The sequence below is a fragment of the Schistocerca americana genome, chromosome 3 (genome assembly GCF_021461395.2).
Source record: "Schistocerca americana isolate TAMUIC-IGC-003095 chromosome 3, iqSchAmer2.1, whole genome shotgun sequence".
NCBI lineage: Eukaryota > Metazoa > Arthropoda > Insecta > Orthoptera > Acrididae > Schistocerca > Schistocerca americana.
Window position 1 is genome coordinate 204,974,156 of NC_060121.1, and position 27,565 is coordinate 205,001,720.

The following is a 27,565-nucleotide window of genomic DNA, read 5'->3' on the forward strand; positions in this document are numbered from 1 at the left end:
AGAGGAACCATCCCGGCATTTGCCTGGAGTGATTTTAGGGAAATCACGGAAAACCTAAATCAGGATGGCCGGACGCGGGATTGAACCGTCGTCCTCCCGAATGCGAGTCCAGTGTCTAACCACTGCGCCACCCCGCTCGGTGCAGTATCTGAGCTGCGGTCTTAAGTTTCTCAGCGATGATACTAATTTCAAATCAAAAAATCTTAAGAGGAAATTAATACGAATTTTTTTTATTTTTTTCTTATTGCTATACTTTTAATATGTGAATTTATTCTTCCGTACGAGAACAAAATAAGTCAGATATTAACAAGTAAATTAAACAGAGGTAGATGATGACAGTCCTTGTTGCAGAATAAAGCATCATTTAATAGTAGAATTTTGGTGGAGCAATAACTTGTACCACATAAAAATGAAATTTCCGCATAATAGGTGTTAAGCTTTAGGAGATCTCAGTGACTATGTAGTAAACGAAATGGCTTTACCGTATTTTAGAATCTCGAGTCACGAATTTGATGTTATAACAGATTTCAACGAAAGTTCCTAAAATCTGTTGTGATAACATTTGTATGACGCAAGAGTGAAAAGTACAACGAAATAATTTCGTAAAAATGAAAATCCCTTCGTTCATTTGAGATATGGTTCTGCAAACAGTTTTTAAGGTAAACTGTATGGAGTAAAGCAGTAAATAGGAAATCCTTCAAAGAAGTAGCAAACAGGAAATTTTGCAAAAGAATCAAGTGAACACTAGGTTAGTGGACGACTTACCTAATGTGTCACAACCACTTCTTGTTGTGTTATGCTGATAACGATGATGATAATGATGATGATGGTGATAATATGATCTTCCCATTAGGAAGGCCTATCAGTGTCAGATCGGCATTCTCCGATCCTCCCAGTTATCTAGTGTCCATTTCGTGGCTGTGTATGATGTGTTTACCTTCGTGTCGTCAGTTAATAGGAATCATCTGGTACCTGAAGTCACTTCTTGCGCATCTTTTATTATGCTGGCTATCTCATCCATTGCTTTCTGTAACGTTCTTCCACTGTGTTTTCTGTCACCCTTTTGCAACATAACCTTATTCCTTATTTTATTTTCCCAACTCACACCTTCCATTCCTTTCTCGATCTACATCCCGAAAAGCACTAACAAACATTTCCTCCATACTAGGCCGCAATTTTCATGTTTAGATACCATACAGGGCTACATTTCATACAAAACATTTCATTAACGTTTACCTTAACTCTCTATTTAAGGGACCACAGAAAATACTGTTTCTTCTGTAAAACACTTCTTTTGCAGTAGCTGTTCTGAAACTTCTACGCCCTAGGTCCCAGATGTTATCATCTTTTTCTCTAACTGATCCTAAAGCATCACTTTTATCTCCTTTGAGAGCCTTGTAAATGTAATTGCCGTAACCTTCTTCACATTCATCGTCATTCCATGTTCCTCAAAGTTTGTGTTCAGTTCTACGAGCATCGTTAAAAGGAAGGAAAGTCTGAGGATGAATCAGATTGCTACCTTTCAGTAATGTAAGATTCAAAAAGTATACCGAGCGAGGTGGCGCAGTGGTTAGCACACTGGACTCGCATTCGGGAGGACGACGGTTCAATCCCGTCTCCGGCCATCCTGATTTAGGTTTTCCGTGATTTCCCTAAATCGTTTCAGGCAAATGCCGGGATGGTTCCTTTGAAAGGGCACGGCCGATTTCCTTCCCAATCCTTCCCTAACCCGAGCTTACGCTCCGTCTCTAATGACCTCGTTGTCGACGGTACGTTAAACACTAACCACCAAAAAGTATGCAGAAATAAAGACGTTGATTTGTAATAAATCAACATGAGTTGTTGACCAATCGAAAGAATGAGTATGAAGGAAAATAATAATTTATTTGAATGGTTCTAGAGTTGCTGTTCTAATTTCTTGCCCTAGACTATTTTAGTGCGCAATGAAAGGTATTTTTCTGAGTAATTCCTTATCAAAAGACATTTCAGAAAGTGGCAGTGCCTAATTACTGAGGATTAATTTATTTTCTGCGAGGACAGAAAACACTGCATTACAACATTCCGCACAGGTACAAAGGACTCGCTCCGCCATATTTTCTCTACAGAGACGATTCGCGCGCAGACATATAATACGATAAAAAGAAGCAAACATATATACAAGGGGCAACTCTGGAACAGTCCCATTAATGAAGCAGACCACTCTTTGAAGTGGAAAGTAGCTCCACGTCCTTCTTTTCTCACAGCGCTGGCGACACGAACACAATGAAAGGTAAAGAACACCAGAGGTGGCGAAGCTCTCTGGAAGCACAAAGTTTACTTCAAACGTGTCCGCTGCGCTATTTTGGCGTTTATCATCCTTCTTGGCATCAGTCAAATAAAACTGGTTCCACTTCGAAAGATTCCTCTTTTCCCTTCATCTTTCTGTGTGCCTGATTGTCTCTGTAATTTCTTTCAGCTGTTTCAGTAAAGCAGATGACGATAAATGCTTACTGTATGCGTCCATAGTCCAACAGTTCTGATAAATGACTGAAGACAAAGGCATTCGAGAGCTTATTAACAGCGTTCAAATTTATTTTATGTACTCGACCCAATTCTTTTCTTTTTATCAAGAAATTATAGTATTGCAGAACTACATTCCCGATAGCTAATATCTGAAAGCATGTTTTCAAGCTGGCTCAGCAATTTGAATATTTCAGGAGAACTCGTGACTGTTGTCTGAGTCTGAACTACTCGTCACTGTTCCGGTTACTTCCAAACATTGTTATTTCGGCTAACTTCCATCCTCAACGTAGTGAAAATGTTCCCTTCTCAGTGTAGCAACATCATACATGCTCTATAAATTATTCTGCTTACTCTAGTTTAGGAGCAGGCCTTCTATTTACCCTCTCCATTGACTCTTCCGGTGCTAAGTTAACTATTCCTACACGTTGTAGGACATGCGCCACTAACGTATCCCATTTTCTACATGTCTACCCCTTTATCTGACGTCGATGAAGCAAACAATGCGACCAGCCCCAAGGAAGCTTCAGAGATAGTTCACTTTTTTCTTCTTCGACGAAGTAACTGCTGGTGAAATATTTGAAAATGTGTATGTTCTCATTCGTCAGGCTTCCGATTAGTGATATGGACGCTCACAAAGTCCTCCCATCGCCTCAGATCAGCACTTACGTCTTGGGTGCTAAGTTATTTGTTGGTTACACACCCTAAGACTATGTGTATAAACAAACGTAGCGCAACGAAAGAATCATCCCAATGGGAAACATATCGGCAGATGTGACTTACATGTACAGACAAATAAATGACTACAATTTCTTCGTTGTTGGGCCGTATTGCAGGTGACAGATTGGTATTCCACCCCTATCCGGGAGGCATCAGATACACATTCACTCCTCATCGAGTCTCAGTTTGAAGCGGAACTCACCATTGAAGACAATTCAACTCCAGTCAGTGAGGCTTCAGGCCCCAGTGACCATCGAAGACATGTCTGGAGAAGTCCCGGACGGTCGTGGGATGCCAAACTTTCACCCGCCATGCAGCCCAACAACCAGAAACATGGCCTGGGGAGACATTTATTTCCATAACAGGCCCCCTTTGGTTGTCATCCGCATCACCCTTACAGTATAGCGGTACGTCTACGATATTCTGCGTCATGTTTTGTTGTTCTTCGTGGCAAGCCATGCAGGGCTTCCGATTCCACAAGATAATGCCTGCCCCTTACGGCAAGGGTTTCTACTGCTTGTCTTTGTGCTTGCCAAACGCTACCTGCCAGCAAGGCGCCGCCGGCCGCAGTGGCCGAGCGGGTCTAGACGCTTCAGTCTGGAACCGCGCGACCGCTACGATGCAGGTTCGAATCCTGCCTCGGGCATGGATGTGTGTGATGTCCTTAGGTTAGTTAGGTGTAAGTAGTTCTAAGTTATAGGGGACTGATGACCTCAGATGTTAAGTCCCATAGTGCTAAGAGCCATTTTTAGCAAGGCGTCAGATCTCTCACCGGTTGGCCACATTTGGAGCATTTGGAGCAGTGCTCTCCCTCAGGACTTTGACTCTCTAAGGAGCCAATTGCACAGAATTGGGCGCGATATCCCTCAGGAGGACGTCCAACAACTCCGCCAATCAATGGCAGCTTGCATAGTGGTCAGAGATGGAGCAACCGTTATTAGCTTGCTCAATTCTTTGCCTTGAATAAATTATCCAATTTTTCTGAAATTGTAATCATTTATTTGTCTGTTTGGACAATTTCTTCGTCCAATCTCTGTCTTCATCCGCAGTATTTACCCTCTACAGCTTTCTTTCACGGCGTCTTACCACAAGTGCTATCATCCTGCTCCTTTTTCATATCACTGTGCTCCATATGTTTGATACCTGGTAATCAAGGAAGGCAGGAATCCGTTACGATAGTGGACGGGGCCGTAACCAGTTACTACTGGTTGGCCTTTCTTTATCACACACAACTTATTTAAAATCAACAACAAATTAAAATTATGGCAATAATTGAAGAACTGTTTCACAGCTGAAAGTTTTAATGGACATAAATTAAGAATTGTTTAAACTTGTTGTAAGTTACAATTACCCTTATTAAAATATAAAAGACAAATCATCAACAATCTTAAAACTAACTGTTAAAATGAAATTACCAAACTGTGATTTTAAGACAAGTGACCATGATCACGGCTGAGGGCCTTCATGGCAATAAATTAAGAATTGTTTCACGGCTGAAGGCCTTACTGGCAATAAATTAAGAATTGTTTCACGGCTGAATGGAAATTATTCAAAAAATTTAACAAAAATACTGTCAAACAGCAATGCAGTAGCAAAAGTTAATTTAAAAGACAGGCAACTGATCACCAAACAGATGAGGTAAAATGATAATAAACTTGTTATCACAACCGTTTAACTTGCTGGAGCACCAAAAGTGGCAATTATATTTAAAAAAATTAAAACATACAATAAAACAGCAAATATACTAATAAGGTTAATTCAAAAGAACAAGCAACTGATCCCCGAACAGGTGAGACAAATGATGGTAACTTGGTAATACAATAATAAAATAATAACACAATAATAAAACACAAGGGCCAGTCACAGATGGTGCTCCAGGAATCGACCTCTGAGTAGATGAGGCCAAAAATACTTTCGCGAGCAATGATAAAGTCAGCAAGAGTTGCATTCACATCACTAGTGATTAGTGACTGGTGACTAGTGGCAGTCTAACGAATGACTAATGATAGTCTCCCAAAAGCTACCTAACGACCGATAAACAATGCTACGATGGAACAACATGTCAAGGCTGGACCCAGCGGTTAGCACTACGTCCTCAGAATGCTGTGTTTAGAGCGTCCGAAAGGAGAAAGAAACCACTACTACCAGAGCAGAAGAAACACCAAACAAACGTACACTGCCATTACATACACCCACCTCCAGGGCAGGTAACTGGGGCGTTAGCGGCAACCAGACAGGAAAAATACCGCTGGTTGAACTTAACAAATAGTAACACATAGAATGCAGCAATTAATAACAAGAGGTGGAGGAAAGATAGTTAGATTCGCCTTCCCTAAGCACTCCACTCGCTGCTCCTCGTCTCGGCGACACTGCGAGCAGCAACACGAACTCAAGTCACTGGAGAATCGCGAGATCTCATAATGGTGGAGGTTTCAGTACTCGGATTAAAATCCACTCAGCTTAAAGCTTGTTGGATCCAGTTGACGACTAGGTAATGTACCCTCCGAGCACAGCCCTTCTACCCGGCAGTGCATGCGTGCTGCCAGCGGTTCCAGCGTGTTGTCGCACTGCACTCGTGGCACCTCCGGAGTCCCCAACCGAACTGCTTACTCACATGAGCTGGATGAACAGCCACGTCACCCTAAAGATAGGACCACAGGTACTACATATCAATAACGCCGCTTCTGTCACTAGTGTACAGGCAACGCTTGCGAAACCAGTGGCGCCAGTCAACACAACAAGAAGACCAACAACGGCAACCATGTGAACTAAACGATACAGTCTGGCCTCAAAGAGAGAACGGAAACCTACAACAGCACCAACTCGAGCCGCAGCACGGCTCATCTTCCCTCTCTCAAGGCGAAACCCGGGAAGGGGTGGGGTTCTAGGAGTCCCAACTAGCGGCCCAACCAAACTTAATTTCATTACGGTGGACCCGGTATTGCTTGCTGGTACGGTTGTCCTTAACCAGAAGATTAACTGGACCTAAAACCCGCATTATCGTACACGAACCCAGAAAATTACGAACATACACCTGATCTCCCGGATAACCCCTGAAGGCTCGCCGATTACGGTTATAACGACCAGCTTGTTTGTTGTGGACCCTGAGAATATCGCGCCTGGCGCTATTCCCGTTTTCCTCGACGACCTGAGGGGTGATCTCCACAGGAGTTAGGTCTTGAATCCCCCATAAGTTCGAAAGGTGGGAAATGACAGGAAATACAAACACCAAAGAAACCGGAATAGACTTCAAAGTCTAATGACTGGCGGTATTGAAGGCAAAACTAAGCCAAGGCAGACTAGAATCCCACTTACTGGGAGACTTCTGATGAAAGATGATGAGTTCGGATTTAAGGTTACGATTGTCCCTTTCCGCAAAGGACCTCTGCGGATAATTTGGAGTGGTAGTTACATGCTTAAAACCGCTTTGAAAATAGAAGGCCTTGAAGGGAGCCGAAAGAAAGGCCGGTGCATTATCACTAACGATTTGCTTAGGAGGCCCAAACACACTAAATACACTCCTGGAAATTGAAATAAGAACACCGTGAATTCATTGTCCCAGGAAGGGGAAACTTTATTGACACATTCCTGGGGTCAGATACATCACATGATCACACTGACAGAACCACAGGCACATAGACACAGGCAACAGAGCATGCACAATGTCGGCACTAGTACAGTGTATATCCACCTTTCGCAGCAATGCAGGCTGCTATTCTCCCATGGAGACGATCGTAGAGATGCTGGATGTAGTCCTGTGGAACGGCTTGCCATGCCATTTCCACCTCGCGCCTCAGTTGGACCAGCGTTCGTGCTGGACGTGCAGACCGCGTGAGACGACGCATCATCCAGTCCCAAACATGCTCAATGGGGGACAGATCCGGAGATCTTGCTGGCCAGGGTAGTTGACTTACACCTTCTAGAGCACGTTGGGTGGCACGGGATACATGCGGACGTGCATTGTCCTGTTGGAACAGCAAGTTCCCTTGCCGGTCTAGGAATGGTAGAACGATGGGTTCGATGACGGTTTGGATGTACCGTGCACTATTCAGTGTCCCCTCGACGATCACCAGTGGTGTACGGCCAGTGTAGGAGATCGCTCCCCACACCATGATGCCGGGTGTTGGCCCTGTGTGCCTCGGTCGTATGCAGTCCTGATTGTGGCGCTCACCTGCACGGCGCCAAACACGCATACGACCATCATTGGCACCAAGGCAGAAGCGACTCTCATCGCTGAAGACGACACGTCTCCATTCGTCCCTCCATTCACGCCTGTCGCGACACCACTGGAGGCGGGCTGCACGATGTTGGGGCGTGAGCGGAAGACGGCCTAACGGTGTGCGGGACCGTAGCCCAGCTTCATGGAGACGGTTGCGAATGGTCCTCGCCGATACCCCAGGAGCAACAGTGTCCCTAATTTGCTGGGAAGTGGCGGTGCGGTCCCCTACGGCACTGTGTAGGATCCTACGGTCTTGGCGTGCATCCGTGCGTCGCTGCGGTCCGGTCCCAGGTCGACGGGCACGTGCACCTTCCGCCGACCACTGGCGACAACATCGATGTACTGTGGAGACCTCACGCCCCACGTGTTGAGCAATTCGGCGGTACGTCCACCCGGCCTCCCGCATGCCCACTATACGCCCTCGCTCAAAGTCCGTCAACTGCACATACGGTTCACGTCCACGCTGTCGCGGCATGCTACCAGTGTTAAAGACTGCGATGGAGCTCCGTATGCCACGGCAAACTGGCTGACACTGACGGCGGCGGTGCACAAATGCTGCGCAGCTAGCGCCATTCGACGGCCAACACCGCGGTTCCTGGTGTGTCCGCTGTGCCGTGTGTGTGATCATTGCTTGTACAGCCCTCTCGCAGTGTCCGGAGCAAGTATGGTGGGTCTGACACACCGGTGTCAATGTGTTCTTTTTTCCATTTCCAGGAGTGTACGTTAGTTAAATGCGCATTGGTGGTGGAAGCAGTCACATTACGACTCGGAAAAAGCCAGGTAAATCTCGAAAACGCGTCGATAATGACTCACACATACCGATGGCCCCTTTTGGTGCGAGGTAAGTGCCCCACATAATTAATATAGAGTTTTTCCATGGGGCAATATTCACGCTCACAACTAAGGAACCCCTGTTGAACAGCGTTATTCGGTTTGGCGGTATTTCTCTAACGCCTCGGTCAATAGACGGCGAAGTCAAATGCTCCTTAATCCCGCCAATCAACGAGTTGTGAAAATGGAAAACTGGGCGTATTTGAATGCTTGTTAGACAGATCTTAACCTCCTTGGTTTGTAGGTCAGTTTTCGTAGCAGACTTTTCCAGGAGTCCTATTATTTCTCGTTTATCAGCCCACATAATTTTCAACTACAGAGTGAATATTAATGCAACTGACAAACTGCGGAGACGGTTTCCTGACGGGAAATGGAGGAAGAAGTTCTAAAATGTTTGAAATGGCTCTGAGCACTATGGACTAAACATCTGTGGTCATCAGTCCCCTAGAACTTAGAACTACTTAAACCTAACTAACCTAAGGACATCACACACATCCATGCCCGAGGCAGAATTCGAACCTGCCACCGTAGCAGTCGCGCGGTTCCAGACTGAGCGCCTAAAACCGCTAGACCACCGCGGCCGGCAAGGAGGAAGAAGTTCTTATGAACTTGTGTCCAGAAGCGCAGTGTTGCCACCGTAGATGGCGGTGACGATTGAAAGACGCTATGAACAAGAGCCGTGTGTTCCTTGTGTGTTGCAGGCTGTGTGTTTGACCCAGCACACAGTAAGCAGCAGAATGGTTCGATGATAAAGAGCGCTAATGACACAACTCCTGTAATTTTTATGGTCAGTTACAAAAACTATTCTCCTCATAGAGGGAAACCCATTGCTGATAATCCTTGTACTCGTTGCAGATTATAGGGACAGTAGCGGTAGCCACGCGGGACACGCATAACCGTACACCATGTTGGTGGATCACCTACCTGGAGCAAGTACTAGGTTTCGTCTCAATATCCTGCAGAACGATCTTCCAAATGTAATGTACGCACATTCCGCCTCCTACCGGCTCCTTCACCTGTCTGAAAGAACCCAAGATCACTCAAACACCCCAAAAGGGCTTGAAATTTTGTGTGGTGTGTTTCATGTCTATTAGGATACTTGTTTGGCCTCTCGACCGTTTCCATCTGCTTGGCCGTACACATACACCATCTCGGCATGTTTACGACATGAATACCGGACCGTCCTGCTGCTTACAGTGCGCTGCGCAAACCAAGCAGCCTGTAACACACAGAACGCTGTCAGAAGAACTTTCATGCGTTAGCGACATCTGGTGACAACAGTGTATTTCTGAACACATCTTCATGGGACCCTTTTTCCTCCATTTCCAGTCAGAAATCCGTAGCTGCAGTTTGTCGGTTGTGTTAATGTTCAGCCAGAATACAGGGTGTTACAAAAAGGTACGGCCAAACTTTCTGGAATCATTCCTCACACACAAAGAAAGAAAATATGTTATGTGGACATGTGTCCGGAAACGCTTACTTTCCATGTTAGAGCTCATTTTATTACTTCTCTTCAAATAACATTATTCATGGAATGGAAACACACAGTAACAGAACGTACCAGCGTGACTTCAAACACTTTGTTACAGGAAATGTTCAAAATGTCCTCCGTTAGCGAGGAGACATGCATCCACCCTCCGTCGGATGGAATCCCCGATGCGCTGATGCAGCCCTGGAGAATGGCGTATTGTGTCACAGCCGTCCACAATACGAGCACGAAGAGTCTCCACATTTGGTACCGGGGTTGCGTAGACAAGAGCTTTCAAATGCCCCCAAAAATGAAAAAGAGGGTTGAGGTCAGGAGAGCGTGGAGGCAATGGAATTGGTCCGCCTCTACCGATCCATCGGTCACCGAATCTGTTGTTGACAAGCGTGCGAACACTTCGACTGAAATGTGCAGGAGCTCCATCGTGCATGAACCACATATTGTGTCGTACTTGTAAAGGCACATGTTCTAGCAGCACAGGTAGAGTATCCCGTATGAAATCATGATAACGTGCTCCATTGAGCGTAGGTGGAAGAACATGGGGCCCAATAAAGACATCACCAACAATGCCTGCCCAAACGTTCACGGAAAATCTGTGTTGATGACGTGATTGCACAGTTGCGTGCGGATTCTCGTCAGCCCACACATGTTGATCGTGAAAATATACAATTTGATCACGTTGGTATGAAGCCTCATCCGTAAAGAGAACATTTGCACTGAAATGAGGATTGACACGTTGTTGGATGAACCATTCGCAGAAGTGTACCCGTGGAGGCCAATCACCTGCTGATAGTGCCTGCACACGCTGTACATGGTACGGAAACAACTGGTTCTCCCGTAGCACTCTCCATACAGTGACGTGGTCAACGTTACCTTTTACAGCAGCAACTTCTCTGGCGCTGACATTAGGGTTGTCGTCAACTACACGAAGAATTGCCTCGTCCATTGCAGGTGTCCTCGTCATTCTAGGTCTTCCCCATTGGCGAGTCATAGGCTGGAATATTCCGTGTTCCCTAAGACGCCGATCAATTGTTTCGAACGTCTTCCTGTCGGGACGCCTTTGTTCTGGAAATCTGTCTCGATACAAACGTACCGCGCCACGGCTATTGCCCCGTGCTAAACCATACATCAAATGGGCATCTGCCAACTCCGCATTTGTAAACATTGCACTGACTGCAAAACCACGTTCGTTATGAACACTAACCTGTTGATGCTACGTACTGTTGTACTGTAGAGCAATGAGTCACATGTCAACACAAGCACCGAAGTCAACATTACCTTCCTTCAACTGGGCCAACTGGCGGTGAATCGAGGAAGTACAGTACATACTGACGAAACTAAAATGAACTCTAACAAGGAAATTAAGTGTTTCCGGACACATGTCCACATAACATCTTTTCTTTATTTGTGTGTGAGGAATGTTTTCTGAAAGTTTGGCCGTACCTTTTTGTAACACCTTGTATAACCACCTGTTCAGCGCTTCATTTCTCTCCTTTTCCGATTTTCCCACAGCTCACGATTATCATACAACGCTGTGCTGCAGACGTACATTCCCAGATATTCCTTCCTGAAATTACAACCAATTTCTGATAGTAATAGATATAGTCAGTGAAAGAATATCGATCTACCTGTGCTGTACTGTTTTTCATGTCCTTTTTCCTTCGTGGGTCGTTTATTATTTTGCATACAGGGTACCAGAATTTCGTGACATCGTGGTTACCAGTTTTTTGTTATATTTATGGATAATCTTATTTTACAGCTACTCGTTATTTTCCTCTTTCTTTGCTTCACCCTCAATCTGCAGTTTGTGTTAATTAGGGCATTTCATCCAACAGGCGTTGCAATTCTTCTTCACTTTCACTGAGGATAGCAAAGTCATCCGTGAATCTTATGATATCATTTCACCCTCAGTTTTAATCCTCTTCCTGAACCTTTGTTTTATTTCTGCCATCTTCTGTATACAAACTAAATTGAGAATGAAATGAATGAAGTCCCATGCTTCTTTACAGAGCGTAGGGGAACGATGCGGGAGACCCGCACCGTTTTACTAGGCAAGGTCCTAGTGGAGGTGGTTATGCACCGTTATACATTATCGAACGTTTTTTCTAGGTCGACAAATCGTAAGAACGAGTCTTGATTTTCCTTAAGTCTTGCTTCCATTGGAAAGCGCAATGTCAAAACTTCCTTTCTAGTGCCTTTAACATTCCGAAAATCAAAGTGAAGGTTGTCCAACAGATCCTCAATGTCCTTTTTACTTCTTCTGTTCGATAATCTTTTTCAGCAACTTGTATGCATGGGGCGTTAAGCTTATTCCCACGAGTTCTCACGCGTATCTGCCCTTGCTACCTTGCTATCGCCTGTATGTTTAATAGTAGTATTCCCTCTGCAGTCTTAATGCTGACGCCCTTGTTTTTAATTTCACATAAGATTCTTTCGACTTTTCTGTTACGCTGGATCTCGGATCCCGACCGTTTATTTTTGATTTCATCACTTTTTTGATGCAGCCATTTCGTTTTGGTTTGACTTACTTCCTATCATTTCAGTCTTGGGTGATGTGTACAGCAATATTTTTGTTCTTACTCCTTTCTTCGTTCACTAGAAATATTTCTTCTGTTACCTTCCTTGTACGTATGTTTGTCTGCCCAACGTCTGTAACTGCCCTTTTTGAAAATGTCCACTCCTATGTATGCCTATACTAATATTCTTTATCGCATTATGTACAGCATTAGAGACCTCCAAATGCAACTCAATATGTCTTACCGCACCGATATTCCAGACGATAAGCTCGTACTTTATTATGCTAGTCATCACTACTAAATTTTGATATATGCTCTTGGTCACGCCTGAGAACAGAATGTCTGATTTTGTAATCTCTGTTCAAGATATGATCAAGCTGGAATCTTACCGTATCTCAAGAACTTTTCCCATTATACCTCATCTGCTTGTGTTGTTTGGCCAATGTATTCTGTGCTGATGTCGGCAATATATTGTACAACTCATGTCGTCTTTCTCATCTGTCATTCCTTCTACCAAGCACATATTATCGTCTACTATTGCTTTCCACCATCCATTATTATTAGATTATTGTCTCCCTTTACATACTGAGTTAAACTGTAAATATCCTCATATTCTGGTTGTGGCCTCGGCATGTATACCTCAACTACAATTGCTGGTGTTGGTTTCTGATTACAACAATCCTATCACTGAACTGTTCACAGTAACTCAATGCCATACCTTCCTACTCCCATAACACCATTTTCTCCTGCTGCAGATACTAACCTATATTCCTTCGACTAGAAATCTTTCTTCGTATATGACCTCACTGACTCCCATTATATATTAAGCCTTTGCACTCCTTTTCCAAGTTTTCTAGCTCCCCAAAACACTCAATCATGACATTTCAGGCTCCGATTCGTATGCCATTATCGATTCGTTGATTACTCAGACTTTTTCTCGTGATATCCGTCCCCTTGTCAATCCCCTGCCGGAGATCCAAATGGGAGATTAATACGGAATCTTAACCCTGTGTAGCGATCATCGTGACACTATGTCTCCTGTGGGCACACGTTATGTGTTTTTAGTGCGGTGGTCTCCATTGGGTTCTGAATCATCATGTAATTGATCAATGATGATTATGCCAACCCTTAGGTGTAGTTTCCAGCACCAAGGACGAGAGGTTGCTCTGAAACTCTGTCCGTTCCTACGCCCTCTTGGACATGGGTGTTGGTAGATTGAGGATAACTTCTTATAAATGTCGATCAAAAAGTTTCTGCTCGAAGGTCCTTCTCTCCAGAACCGCTTTTACGGTCAGCAAAATCACTATTGAGCCAAATATCCCACCGACTCACTAGGTTGTAGGTACCCGTTTGGTGAAAAATCCGTAAATGCCTTCTGCACATAATTGTCTGACAGGAATCGTCGTCCTTTCATGGCCTTATTTAAGGGAGCGAAGTCGCGGTAACCGCATGGGAAGAGATCAGTTTCACAGGTGGGTGCTGGAGTGTCTCCCAGTTGTGTTGATGTTAATTCTGGGTTACGAGTTTTGCGATATGGGGACGTGCGGTATCATGAAGCAGCATCAAGGAACTTGGCGCATGTTCCAAAACGGGTGTTTTCGATAGGTATACTGGAGAATTCACTTTCATCATTCTTCGATGCATATTATAAAATCACTCAGCTATCTTCACTTACTGTTATTTATATTTTGCATATACTGAGCCTTTTGTACTGAGATGTTTCCCAAACCACCTTGTGCTGTGGCGATGTGTGAAACTGCTTTCACACTATACACTTCTGTTGTTATGGCGATCTGCTCCAGCTGCTGCAGATGCTTTATTGAAGCTGAAAGTGTTAATCAAAGTTGCGGAGAAATATTCATCTGATTTGCCTTCAGTTCTTAGACATATTGGTGCAAAGAAAAAAAAGAAAAAAAAAAGATCCGTGAAATCACTCCTTTTCCGAAGAAAGAATCAAATTATTTAATTAGAACTGAACGCTCCCGTCTGAATTGTTTTCGAGCTGGTATTCGTAACTAGATCACACTTGAGTATACGTCGTTTGTGGAAATAACACGTATCTTTTTGAAATGAACGAAGTTTTATTGACCGTAGTGTCGATGAAGTCCTTTGCGCACATGAAATAGCGATTCCCTATCATATATAGAGATGTATATACAAATTCTCTTCAAAACCTCGCAATGGCGTCGATTTGTATTACACAATAAAGAATACAATCCTTTCTCTAGAAATTAAGATCAAAAGCTTTCTATCTAAGAATAATTATCTAAGTGCACTACTCGACAGCGTAATGAAGAATATCTTTGTCTCTCTCTCTCTCTCGCACTGTGACATTAATGCATAGCAATCTTATTACGTGATACATCACAATGTCTACCGCTGTTTGTCCTTTGGCAAGAGCACGTTGGTCCTGTTTGGTTGCATTTGCTAGTAACATCGCCTTATTTCAAGTTTCAGCATTTACCACGGGCACTCCTGAAAGACACGAATGCTACACGTCTTTGCTTATATACCCGTATCGCAGTCGCGCTTCGTCGCATATACGCTATAGTAACGCCCTCAAATAGAAAACTGTTAATCGCCCTTATAAAAGGGAAGCTTTTGTTCGCCATTGCAGAAGATTTTATTCATAATTTAAGCAGGAGCTACCCGGAACCGAGGATTTAGAACGTCTCGGCTACTTCCCCCTATTTTACATGTGTTCTTAAAACTAATATAATTTCATCTGAATAAACATACATACATCATGTATGTCGGAGGGTATCTTGCAGTACTGCTAGTCATTTTCTTTACTGTTCTACCCGAAAATGGAGCAATAGACAAACGACTGTTAATATGCAAGGGTATCTTACCAGGGCTTCGCGGCCTTACGCGGAACGTACGTTGGCGACAATGGAATCGTTCTGCATTCAACTGCAAATGCCTGTACTGAAACTTTTCTCTGTAGCGCTTCGCGAAAAGAACTTCTTCATCCAGGGATTCCCGTTTGAGTTCACAAAGCAAGTCCGTAACTCTCTCGTGTTGACGGAACCTACTACGCGTACGATCCAAGAAATATACACAAAACACCGAAGTCACGCCCGGCTCTTAAACCCCAAAAGATCCGCTGAGGTCAAATCCTACATCGACACCAGTCACTCCAAGCTATGACAATGTCGAAATTTTAACCTCGATCTCATCTTTTCGAGACTGAGCGGTGAGGGAAACAACAGACTTTCCTTAGCCAAAGAATTTAATAGAAAGAGAAAGCGGCTTCAGCCTGGAAAAAGCATGGAATTCTGGATTTTCTTTAATAAACATCCAAAGATGTCACTACAGTGCAACAACTGTTGACACATCGATATCCCAGCGTGGATCGACATTTTCACCACAGATTCAGTTTACACAAAGCTCTTTCTCAGAAAGACATTTAGGGTTTCAGTAGTTGAGCGCCTGGCATCTAATTCATTTATTTGCTGCTGCCATTTACAAACCACCTGCCATCGAATTACTAAGACAAAGAGTATTTTCACAATATGAAATTGTACACATACAAAATGTGAAACTTATTTGATATTTATTATTAGTAATATGAATTAATAATATTGCAACTTTAAATACGTACGGAGTTAAAAGCAATTACGAAATGAAAATCTTATGATTTTCTGTTTATGAGATGAAGATAGTAATTGAGGGAGATGGAAAGAGGTTGTGACATACTATTCTTTATGACATATGATGCATTAGAAAAAACTTTCTAAAATAACAAGAAATACGCATTTAAGAATGATAAATAAAAAATAATAGGAAAGTACATAGATTTGTAATATGGATCCCACCACCTAGCTGTCTTGGGTGTGACGGCTCGGCAAATCATCGAATCTGTCACATTCTTACTAAATATCGTTAATACTCATTTGGTAAAATTGTCCGCCTCCGGTAGCTCAATGGTCAGCGTGACGGATTGTCAATCCTCTGGGTCTGGTTTCGATTCCCGGCTGGGTGGGGGAATCTTCTCCGCCCAGGGACTGGGTTTTGTGCTATCCTCATTATCATCCTATCATCCTCATCGACTGCAGGTCGCCGAAGTGGCGTCAAATTGAAAGACGGGCACCCGGTGAACGGCCTGCCCGGCGGAGGGCCCTAGCCACGCGGTTAAATTAAATTTGATAAATTGATGTGTACAGTATTGTGCTGTATTGCTCTTACATTACATTTGTTACAAGTCATTTGTGCTTTCAAAAATGGTTCAAATGGCTCTGAGCACTATGGGACTCAACTGCTGAGGTCATTTGCCCCTAGAACTTAGAACTAGTTAAACCTAACTAACCTAAGGACATCACAAACATCCATGCCCGAGGCAGGATTCGAACCTGCGACCGTAGCGGTCTTGCGGTTCCAGACTGCAGCGCCTTTAACCGCACGGCCACTTCGGCCGGCATTTGTGCTTTACGCAAAGCCATAATCGGTACACTGTTTGTGCACCTCTGATTTCCTTATCTCTACATGTTGTGTACATGGTGTTTCTAATGTATGTAAAGTAAAACCTCATCTAAATAACGAATTGCATCATTTTCCTAAGCTTAAGTATATCACTTAAATTGCACATATTACTCAAGACGTTTCTACATGTATTAAAATGTCAGTTAATCCTTTTCTGTGTTCCTTAATTTGTTCTTATCTCACATCTAGGTGTGTAGGTTAATCGCACTGTTTGTATCTGTTTCAGCGGCTGAGTCTATTTCTACATTTGTGTCGGTGTATCTGCCATTCGAAGTATGATGTCCGTTTGTGTGCTTGCTCTTAATTGTCTATGTGTTTTTTTCTTGTTTGTATAATTCGTTTAACGTACGTGATACATCATCGGTTATTTTATTCGGTATGCTCCGACAGTAAGCTTGCCGTAGAATTAGCCCTATGTTGCCATCCTCAGTTCGGAGTCGTATGTGTGCGATTCTGTCACAGTGTGAAGTGACATATTCAGGACATCTTAGTTCTCCGCAGGTACACACTGGTGTTCGGCTGAGATCAAATCGATGGAGATGTTGTGCGTGTGGACCATGCCACTTGAGGAAATGGGCCATGGTCGGTGTGGGATCTACTTGTCTCCTTGATGTTTTCGAAATAGCTGTGGACTGACGCCCATTCTCTCTGACAGGTATCATTATGCCAGCAATTTAGTTGATGCATTTCTATGTTCTATCTTATAATTTCAAATGCCTATTCGCGTCTGTCTTTTTTCAGCCGGTAAGCTGCTGCTCTTGGGCGGATGGCGATGAGGCCCTCGATATCCCGAGCAGAATACTTCTTTGGCCACGTCTCACAATGATTTTATGTGTTGCAAGCCTCAGTCGGTCGACAACTACACTCCTGGAAATTGAAATAAGAGCACCGTGAATTCATTGTCCCAGGAAGGGGAAACTTTATTGACACATTCCTGGGGTCAGATACATCACATGATCACACTGACAGAACCACAGGCACATAGGCACAGGCAACAGAGCATGCACAATGTCGGCACTAGTACAGTGTATATCCACCTTTCGCAGCAATGCAGGCTGCTATTCTCCCATGGAGACGATCGTAGAGATGCTGGATGTAGTCCTGTGGAACGGCTTGCCATGCCATTTCCACCTCGCGCCTCAGTTGGACCAGCGTTCGTGCTGGACGTGCAGACCGCGTGAGACGACGCTTCATCCAGTCCCAAACATGCTCAATGGGGGACAGATCCGGAGATCTTGCTGGCCAGGGTAGTTGACTTACACCTTCTAGAGCACGTTGGGTGGCACGGGATACATGCGGACGTGCATTGTCCTGTTGGAACAGCAAGTTCCCTTGCCGGTCTAGGAATGGTAGAACGATGGGTTCGATGACGGTTTGGATGTACCGTGCACTATTCAGTGTCCCCTCGACGATCACCAGTGGTGTACGGCCAGTGTAGGAGATCGCTCCCCACACCATGATGCCCGGAGTTGGCCCTGTGTGCCTCGGTCGTATGCAGTCCTGATTGTGGCGCTCACCTGCACGGCGCTAAACACGCATACGACCATCATTAGCACCAAGGCAGAAGCGACTCTCATCGCTGAAGACGACACGTCTCCATTCGTCCCTCCATTCACGCCTGTCGCGACACCACCGGAGGCGGGCTGCACGATGTTGGGGCGTGAGCGGAAGACGGCCTAACGGTGTGCGGGACCGTAGCCCAGCTTCATGGAGACGGTTGCGAATGGTCCTCGCCGATACCCCAGGAGCAACAGTGTCCCTAATTTGCTGGGAAGTGGCGGTGCGGTCCCCTACGGCACTGCGTACGATCCTGCGGTCTTGGCGTGCATCCGTGCGTCGCTGCGGTCCGGTCCCAGGTCGACGGGCACGTGCACCTTCCGCCGACCACTGGCGACAACATCGATGTACTGTGGAGACCTCACGCCCCACGTGTTGAGCAATTCGGCGGTACGTCCACCCGGCCTCCCGCATGCCCACTATACGCCCTCGCTCAAAGTCCGTCAACTGCACATATGGTTCACGTCCACGCTGTCGCGGCATGCTACTAGTGTTAAAGACTGCGATGGAGCTCCGTATGCCACGGCAAACTGGCTGACACTGACGGCGGCGGTGCACAAATGCTGCGCAGCTAGCGCCATTCGACGGCCAACACCGCGGTTCCTGGTGTGTCCGCTGTGCCGTGCGTGTGATCATTGCTTGTACAGCCCTCTCGCAGTGTCCGGAGCGAGTATGGTGGGTCTGACACACCGGTGTCAATGTGTTCTTTTTTCCATTTCCAGGAGTGTAGTTGATCTTGTACTGAGTTATCTATGAAGCCATTTTTGTGGGCACATGTTGAGATAGGAGTTGGCGTTAGTTGATATGAGCGTTGCTGTTGTCAGGAGCGAGATACAGCTGACAGTGGCGGTACGTGACGTGTGCACGTGTCTTGTGTTTCAGGGCGGTCAACCGCAGCAGCCTCGCGATGCGCTTGCCGCCATGAGACCTGCAGCTGCAGCGCCCCTGCTCGCCATGGCCATCAACATTGTCCTCTGCAACTTCACCACCACAGGTAAAGCACCCATCAAAATACTCCTATTTTAGGACATCAAGTACCCTCTCCATAATGACCTATAAGTGGTAACTAGTAGCTCAATAGAGATTATTAAATGAGACCATTCGGCATTTGGCTGTTAAAACATTATTTATTGCAATAGCAGTTTCGGCACATTATCATTTTCAGGCATTCCGAAAACAGTCATTCGTCAAATATAATACATGTAATTATGAACCAGATAAAGACTGGAAGCGAGAATTTTAAAGTTAATTCCATGGGATGTTGTAAACCCACTCAATAATTTATAGCTATGACATACTGTCTAAGGGCAGTTGCATGAGGTGTCGCGGTTTTAACAGCTGTTCCATTCACCACGTGCGTTGTGGAGCTGGTGAAATAATTATGTAAACACTGAAGTTTTAATTTTATGTAGTACGCCTGGTAACTGGATCATAAAAGCGGAATAGATGCACACATACAAACAGTATGAGCTATGTAGTCTAAAGATGCTAACATATGGAGTCGATAACATGTAGTTCGTGAATTGTGTAGAGAAAAGAGAAAAGTGACGAAAATATGTTTGAAATAAAAATGGAATCTACAAATGATAATGAGTATACAGATTAAAATCAGGTAAAAAAATTAAGGACTATCAAGTCAAAATAAAACAATACCCAAAAATTCAAATGCAGAAGTGAGTCTAAAATCTCAGATGTAGATGGAGTTTGATTCTGTAATGAAGTGGGGGTCAGAGGATGGGCTATTGGTTATTCCTAAATAATTAAGTGGTGTGAACAACTCCAGACGTCTGCTACTAATGCTTAACTGTGATTTCCGTCGGTGTAATTCTTCTGTTTCTTGGGTGGAATTCATATCAGCATCCGTGGTCTAGGAATCACTCCCGCTTCCCCTACTGACATCTGAGACTCTCCTCGATACTTTCTATATTGTAACCCACAGTGGAGTAGGCGCATGGACACGCGCCTCCTTTCTTTTATGCACTATACCAGAACAGGCTGGATTTTTCCCCATTCCACTCTCTATTGCTTCACACCGCTTAGCTTACATCAGTATAATTATTCTTTTTTTCTTCACCTTGTTAATAAAAAAAAAAATGCTCGCCTTGTACGAGTGTAATGTCTCGTGTTATTTCCGCCGGAAGGATGGCATTTCTGTTGTATTTAAGCTTGTACCAATAAAGATATTTTGTTCATTTACCCTGTTCCTCGTAAAAAAATAATAATAAAATAAAATAAATCAAAAGGCTGCTCTGAAGGAGTTATTCATGGATTGGAGGGGGGAAGCTTCGAGGCCAGGCCAGAGATGATGGATAGAGCGTATCCCCAAAAAGGGAAAAAATGGGGTATCGTGTTTGGTTATTAATCAGAAACTTCCTGGGACCGCGTCTGAAACCCGACACTGCTTAAATTTTGATTCGTATCAGCACTGTCAGCCGAAGACTTCCGGCATAAGAAGTCAGCCTCATTCTGCCAACGGCCTTGTCAAAGAGGGCGGAGATGGGGACAGAGATTCAGGGCACTCTCTTGTCCTAGAGGTGGGAAACTGCCCCTAACGGCGGAAGAGTCAGCAATGATCTACGACATGAGTACGCAGAAGCCAATGGAAACCACTGCATTAAAGACACTTTACGTGTATCCACAGGACATGTGGCTTCTAATTGAGAAAGTGTCACGATGATATCTCCATTGGCAAAAGATATAGTAAGAAGATATGGAAATAACTGGATTACAACTAACAATATACCGGATGATCAAAAAGTCAGTATAAATTTGAAAACTTAAGAAACCACGGAATAATGTAGATAGAGAGGTAAAAATTGACATACATGCTTGGAATGACATGGGGTTTTATTAGAACAAAAAAAAGTATGCTAGACGCGTGAAAGATCTCTTGCGCGCGTCGTTTGGTGATGATCTTGTGCTCAGCTGCCACTTTCGTCTTGCTTAGCCTCCCAGGTCCCCAGACCTCAGTCCGTGCGATTATTGGCTTTGGGGTTACCTGAAGTCGCAAGTGTATCGTGATCGACCGACATCTCTAGGGATGCTGAAAGACAACATCCGACGCCAATGCCTCACCATAACTCCGGACATGCTTTACAGTGCTGTTCACAACATTATTCCTCGACTACAGCTATTGCTGAGGAATGATGGTGGACATATTAGGAATTTCCTGTAAAGAAGATCATCTTTGCTTTGTCTTACTTTGTTATGCTAATTATTGCTATTCTGATCAGATGAAGCGCCATCTGTCGGACATTTTTTGAACTTTTGTATTTTTTTGGTTCTAATAAAACCCCATATCATTCCAAGCATGTGTGTCAATTTGTACATCTCTATCTACATTATTCCGTGATTTATTTAGTTTTCAAATATATACTGACTTTTTTGATCGCCCGGTATATTGTTAGTTGTAATCCAGTTATTTCCATATCTTCTTACTATATACACTATAGCGATATGAATGGTTATTTGAGTATGTATAATGGAAAAATCCACACGCAAATTGTGCACAGCTTTGTACAAATGACCAGACTGATAATATACTATGTTATTATGGCTTGGTTTCCATTTTCAATCGAAAGCAAGATTTGAATATACAGATTTCTGCTCTAGTCGTAGTTTGAAAACCTTCAGAAACCTGGTAGTCAGTGGAAGGCAGGATTCGGTTACAATTGTGAACGGGGCCGTAGTCAGTCACTATTGGTTGCCTTTAATAGTGATACACGTTTATTTTAAACCAGTAATTCCAGTCTCAACAATAAATAAAAAAACCACATCTTATTAATGCGGGAATGATCAACTGTGTAAAATAATAGTGTTTTCAGTGCCTTACAGTTTAGCAAATCACCATAAAATACACATACAACAGATAATGTTTTAAAAACAAGCCACTGCGATTACGGCTGAAGGCCTTATACACCAAGAATGGCAATAAATTAAGAATTTTTAACAACTCGCTGCAATTTACAACTTACAGATATTGAAATATTACAGGTAAGTAGCCCAAAACACAGCAGAAGGCATCAGACGCCAGACATGGCAGTAAAAAAGGTCTTAAGGCTTACTGATAAAAATACCAATACCAAATTAGAATTTTATGGCAAATAACCACAATTACGGCTGAAGGCATTAGACGCCAGGAACGGCAATTATATAAAAAAATTAGAAACCTGCCGTAAAACGGCAAATACAATAGCAAAGGGTAATTAAAAAACCTGATCACCAAGTGGGTGAAATAAAATAATAGTAAACCTTGTAAGACAACCCTTACACTGCCAGATTTATTCAAGAAGGCGACCAGAACTATTAACTAGGCATACATAACCTTTAATGTAGGCATTACAAGGTATTATAATAAATAATATAATAATAAAAAAACAAGAACCAGTCACAGACCGTGCTCCAGGAATCGACCTCTGAGAACACTTTCGTGAGCGATGAGATAGGCAGCCAAGAGTTTCATTCACTTTACGAGATGGTAACTCAGACTAGCGGCAGTCCAACGAATGACTAATGATAATCTTTCTGACGCCACCTGACGTCCGATGAACCAAATTCAACGACGCAACAATACGCCAAAGCCGGAACCGGCGGTCTGCACTACGTCCCCAGAATACTGTGCTTAGAGCGCCCGGGACGAAAAAGGAGTTACTACCACCAGAGTAGAAGAATCACCAACTGGCCTACAATCAAAAATGCTGCCAAAACTACACGCCTTACCGGGCAGCAGCGGCAAGGCAAGGAAACGTACACTGCCGTTACATGCACCAACGCCCAGGGCAAGTAACTGGAGCTTTAGCGGCCGCCAGGCATGAAAAATACCGATGGTTGAACTTAACAAATTGTAACCAACCGAACGCAGTAAATTGTAATAAGAAGTCGAGGAAAGCTAATCAGATCCGCCTTCCTCAAGTACTCCTTCCCAAAGCACTGCACTCGCTGCTCTTCGCCCCGGCGACACGACGAGCAGCAACACGACCCAAGTCACTGGAAAATCGGGAGATATCAAAATGGTGGAGGTTTCTGTACTTGAATTCAAGTGCACTCATCTTAAAGCTTGCAGGCTCCGGTTTACGACGAGGTTTTGTACCCTAGTGAGCACAGCACTTCCATCCGGCAGTCCATGAGTGCTGCCCGCAGTCCCTGCGTGTTCTTGCACTGCGCGGACCTGACCCCAACCGAACTCCACACTCACACGACCTGGAAAAACAACGATGTCCCCGCAGAGATAGGGCAGCAGTTACTGCATATCGATAACCGCTGCTCCTGCTACTAGCGGACAGGCATCGCTTACAAAACGAAGTGGCGCCAGTCAACACGAGAAGAAGAGAAATCACCACAACTATGCCAACTAAACGATACAGTCTGGCCTCCAACAGAGGGCGGAAACCTACAAACAGCACCAACACGAGCCGCAGCACGGCTCACCTTCTTCTATAACTGAACATGACTTTTTCTTGTCACAAACTTTTTATTTGTTGTAAGCTTCTGGAATTTCAAAAAATCAGTTTACACATACTGCTCACGGGATTTTCTTTAAGATATTTAATGAGTCAACAGACTTCACCCAGTGAAGTGAAATGGAAAACAGGTGTTTCAAGTCAGATGACTGAGGGTAATATTAAAAACAGCAGAAAATGGTGTAAGTGTAGTCGTAATCTATAAGAAGATAGAATAGAGAGTAGGTTACTGCGAAAAGCTCAATAATACGGTTGTTCTCCTCGGAACTGACAACAAACCCACACCAACCACAATAGTTCAGGCATACATGTCAGCATGCAAGCAAAAGATAAAAAAGATAGATAAAGTATGGGGAAATATTTAACTGATAATCCAGTACGTAAAGGGACATGATAATCTAATGATCATGAAGAAATAGAACGTAGCGGTTGGAGAAGGAGTCAGTGAAAGAGTTACTGGAGATGGTTGGCTTGTTAGTAGTAGGAATTAGAAAGGAGGAAAAAATTGTTTGCTCCAACTGATTTCAGAATAGGGAATGCCCCGTTAACATATCACAGAAGCAAGAGATATACTTGGAGGAGACGCAGAGACACCAGAAGATTCCAGCAGGAAATTAGATTTTGGATTTTCGGGCATACCTAGGAGAAGATCTTGACTCGGATCACAATTATAGTTATGAAGAAGATTAAAGCGATGGTCCAAAAGAATCCCTGTGGGAAGAAGCGGGATACTGAAGTAGTCAGGAATGACGAGATGGATTTGAAGTTTTCTAAGGCTGTAGTCTATCTGATAATGGATGCCACAGTAGGCATTTCCGTTTAAGAGAGATGTTCATTTGAAACAAGGAAAATATACGACGGTGACGAAACCTTTATTGACAGATGAAATACTTCAAGCGAACGACGAAAGAAGGCGTAGAGGAGAGAGCGCCAGAGTACACTGAAGGCTTCTACGAGTGGAACGACTTGTTTGAAGATGTCACAGAAGAAGATCATGATATATATATCTGAAATAGAAGATCAAGTTTTACAGTGGGAACTTAATCGAACTTAGGAAGACTTGTGATCGAACAAAAAACAAATGATAAATAACTTCCTTCGTAGTTTCTGAAATCATTGGAGGATATGGCAAATAAAATATTATTCAAGTTGGTGTATAGAATCTGCCGTGCTGGAAACGCATCATCAGACTTTCCGGAAAAATATTCTAAGACGTCATGGTTTCCTGACCTTTATTGCTTACATATTCCACCCTTACAATCATATTCCGCACATCAAGACGCTTCATTCGAACCCAAACTCGATAAGATAAAGTCAATGTTGTATGAATTCGTGTAAACGATATGCAAATAACTAATAAATCGCTAGTGGGCACCGTGGTTGATATATTCGAGGCTGGCGTACACAAATACATTCCAGACAAGACGGTCACAGGAGCTTTCAGTTCGAGAGAGGTAACGGCGCGCCAGGAGGCCGGTCCCAACCCATCTATGTCGGTCGGTGGCCGCCCATGCAGCGGACAGCGTTCGCCCGAGGGAAAGAAGGAACGACCCTGTGTTCGGCTTAAAAGCAAATTCCACTACATTGTGTGGTAGCGGCCAGCCTACGCATTTTTTACACATAGCACGCAGTTTCAGAGAGGAGACAGCAAACGCCAAACGCCGATACTACAGATTTCAGGATTGGTCGCCTAAAACGAAACGTCATTTTCCCGTTTTAGAAGAGCAATGCTGATTGGCAGACGATATTTATGACGCCTTGAGCTGAAGGAGTGATGGAAGAGACCGAAAGATATATCCCTTCACGTCTGGGGAGAAGAGGTGCCGTTCCATTGTCGCTCTTGGAGTCAGGAACAAGTCTCTCCTCAGTACTTCACTGGGAGAGCACCTCTGTCGAGAGCAAATCGAAATGCGACTCTCTATATTGAGTCCTTGCGATTAAGCGTTGTTCACCGTGTTGGGCGACACACTTATTGTGCGGTGTGAATGGACAGAGTTATAGTTAAACGCCTGCCAGCCAATTTTTGAGTGGCATCGCAGTGGAGTGGTTATCTGACTGGTGTTCCACGCCAATAGTTAGACTAGGGGCGAATAGGAAGCCTGGACTTCATCAACGGGTAGGGAGAGTTTGATTGGCGAAGATCAATCCTGATAGAACGAGAGTTACCTTATTTGTCAGCAGCGAGCGGCGCAGACAGCAGTCATCGCAGCTTACGGTATTGTGCTCTACAGCTATTGCGAGCCCCATATTTTCTCCACAACAGTACACTTCACTGCATTTCACACGTGACAGCCTCGACCGTACCTAGCAAAATTCTAAAGGATAATTATTCAAGTTGAGTAGGCGCGCTTCTCAGCCATTCTGCCAAGTCAACAGCCATCTTAATCTTTGTATAGAAATTTCTTTAGCGAGCCCTATCCTTGAGAGGTAACTTCACATTCCGAAAAGAACCAGGATATAACTTGTTCAAGTCATAACTAAAAGTGCCATTGTGATTTCTCAGAATTTTTGCAAAATAAATAATAACTCTCGTTAGTTTCATGTTCTTCTTACACTAACTTGCACTACTCCAGTACCCAAGTATACCACTAGTTACGTAAGAAATTTTGTGAATTTTTCTGTCATTTCCTTACAGCAGACGACTCCCGAAGATATTTATTGCTGAAAGTTTTTCAGGCATTTCTCTTTAGAACGTTAGGAGCGTCCGTCTGACTTCTGTAGTAGTGTGGGGGTGGAAATAGCATCTTGCAGGAGCCACAGGGTAAAGGGTACATCTCAGATTAATCCATTGCGCAGAATAACAGAATCTCAGATCAACCCCACGCTCACAATATCATTCACACAATCCTCAGGATAGCAAGTGCAAATAAGTGTTTAGACCTACCTCAATGCTTAACAGCTCATGCATCCAAGTTGCTGACAAGAATAATATGCAGAACAATGGACATCAAATTACTAGTCAGTTAATTGATGATAGATGATGAGTTTGGCTTTGGGATAGGTAGAAGTACCAGAGAGGCAGTTCTGCTCTTGATAATGAAAGCAAACTTTAAGGAAAATCAAGACATTGTCACAGGATTCGTCGACGTAGAACAAGTGTTGGACACTGTCAAATGGTGCAAGATCTAAATTCTCATAGAAGTGGCTATAGACTATAAGGAAAGACGAGTAATAATAAATATGTGGAAATAATAACAGGGAACAATATGAATGAAAGACCATTTCTGATCTGTAACTCAGGGATGCAATCTTTTTATCACGTTCTGCAACATATACATCGAAGAAGCAATGAGGGAAATAAAAGAAAGATTCAAGAGTGGGATTTAAATTCAGGGTAAAAGGATAACAAATGTATGTCGATATCAAAGTATATCAGTGAGACGAAGAATAAGAGGAACATTGGAATGGAGTCAGCAGTCTAATATAGATTTAGAGTACCGAAGAATAATAAGGAATAGGGGAAATGAGAGTAACGATAAACTTAAGATAAAAATGGTGGCGACAAAGTAGACAATATTCATATCCTTAGAAGCAAAATATATGATGGCTGAAGTAAGGAGGACATAAAAAGTAGACTAGTGCAGGCAAGGAGGGCGTTCTTGGACAAAACAAGTGTACTAGCATCAAATATAGGCCGTCATTTGAGAAAGTAATGTTTGAGAATGTGCGTTTATATGGTGGTGAATCGTGGAATCTAGGAAAACAAGACAAGAAGAGAATCTAACCTAGTGAGATGTGGTATTGCAGAAGGATACTGAAAATAAGTTTGTTTGACAAGACAGGGAATGAGGAGATT

General features: G+C 43.7%; 1 protein-coding gene across 1 annotated transcript in view; it reads left to right on the forward strand.

The window, feature by feature from the left end:
• Positions 1 to 27,565, forward strand: part of LOC124607385 — a 445,395-nt gene that overhangs the window by 148,874 nt on the left and 268,956 nt on the right. The window contains exon 2 of the mRNA XM_047139701.1: positions 19,193 to 19,304. Within this exon, the coding sequence (XP_046995657.1) occupies positions 19,232 to 19,304 (73 nt within the window). The 5' untranslated portion in view covers positions 19,193 to 19,231. The remainder of the gene's footprint in view (positions 1 to 19,192; positions 19,305 to 27,565) is intronic.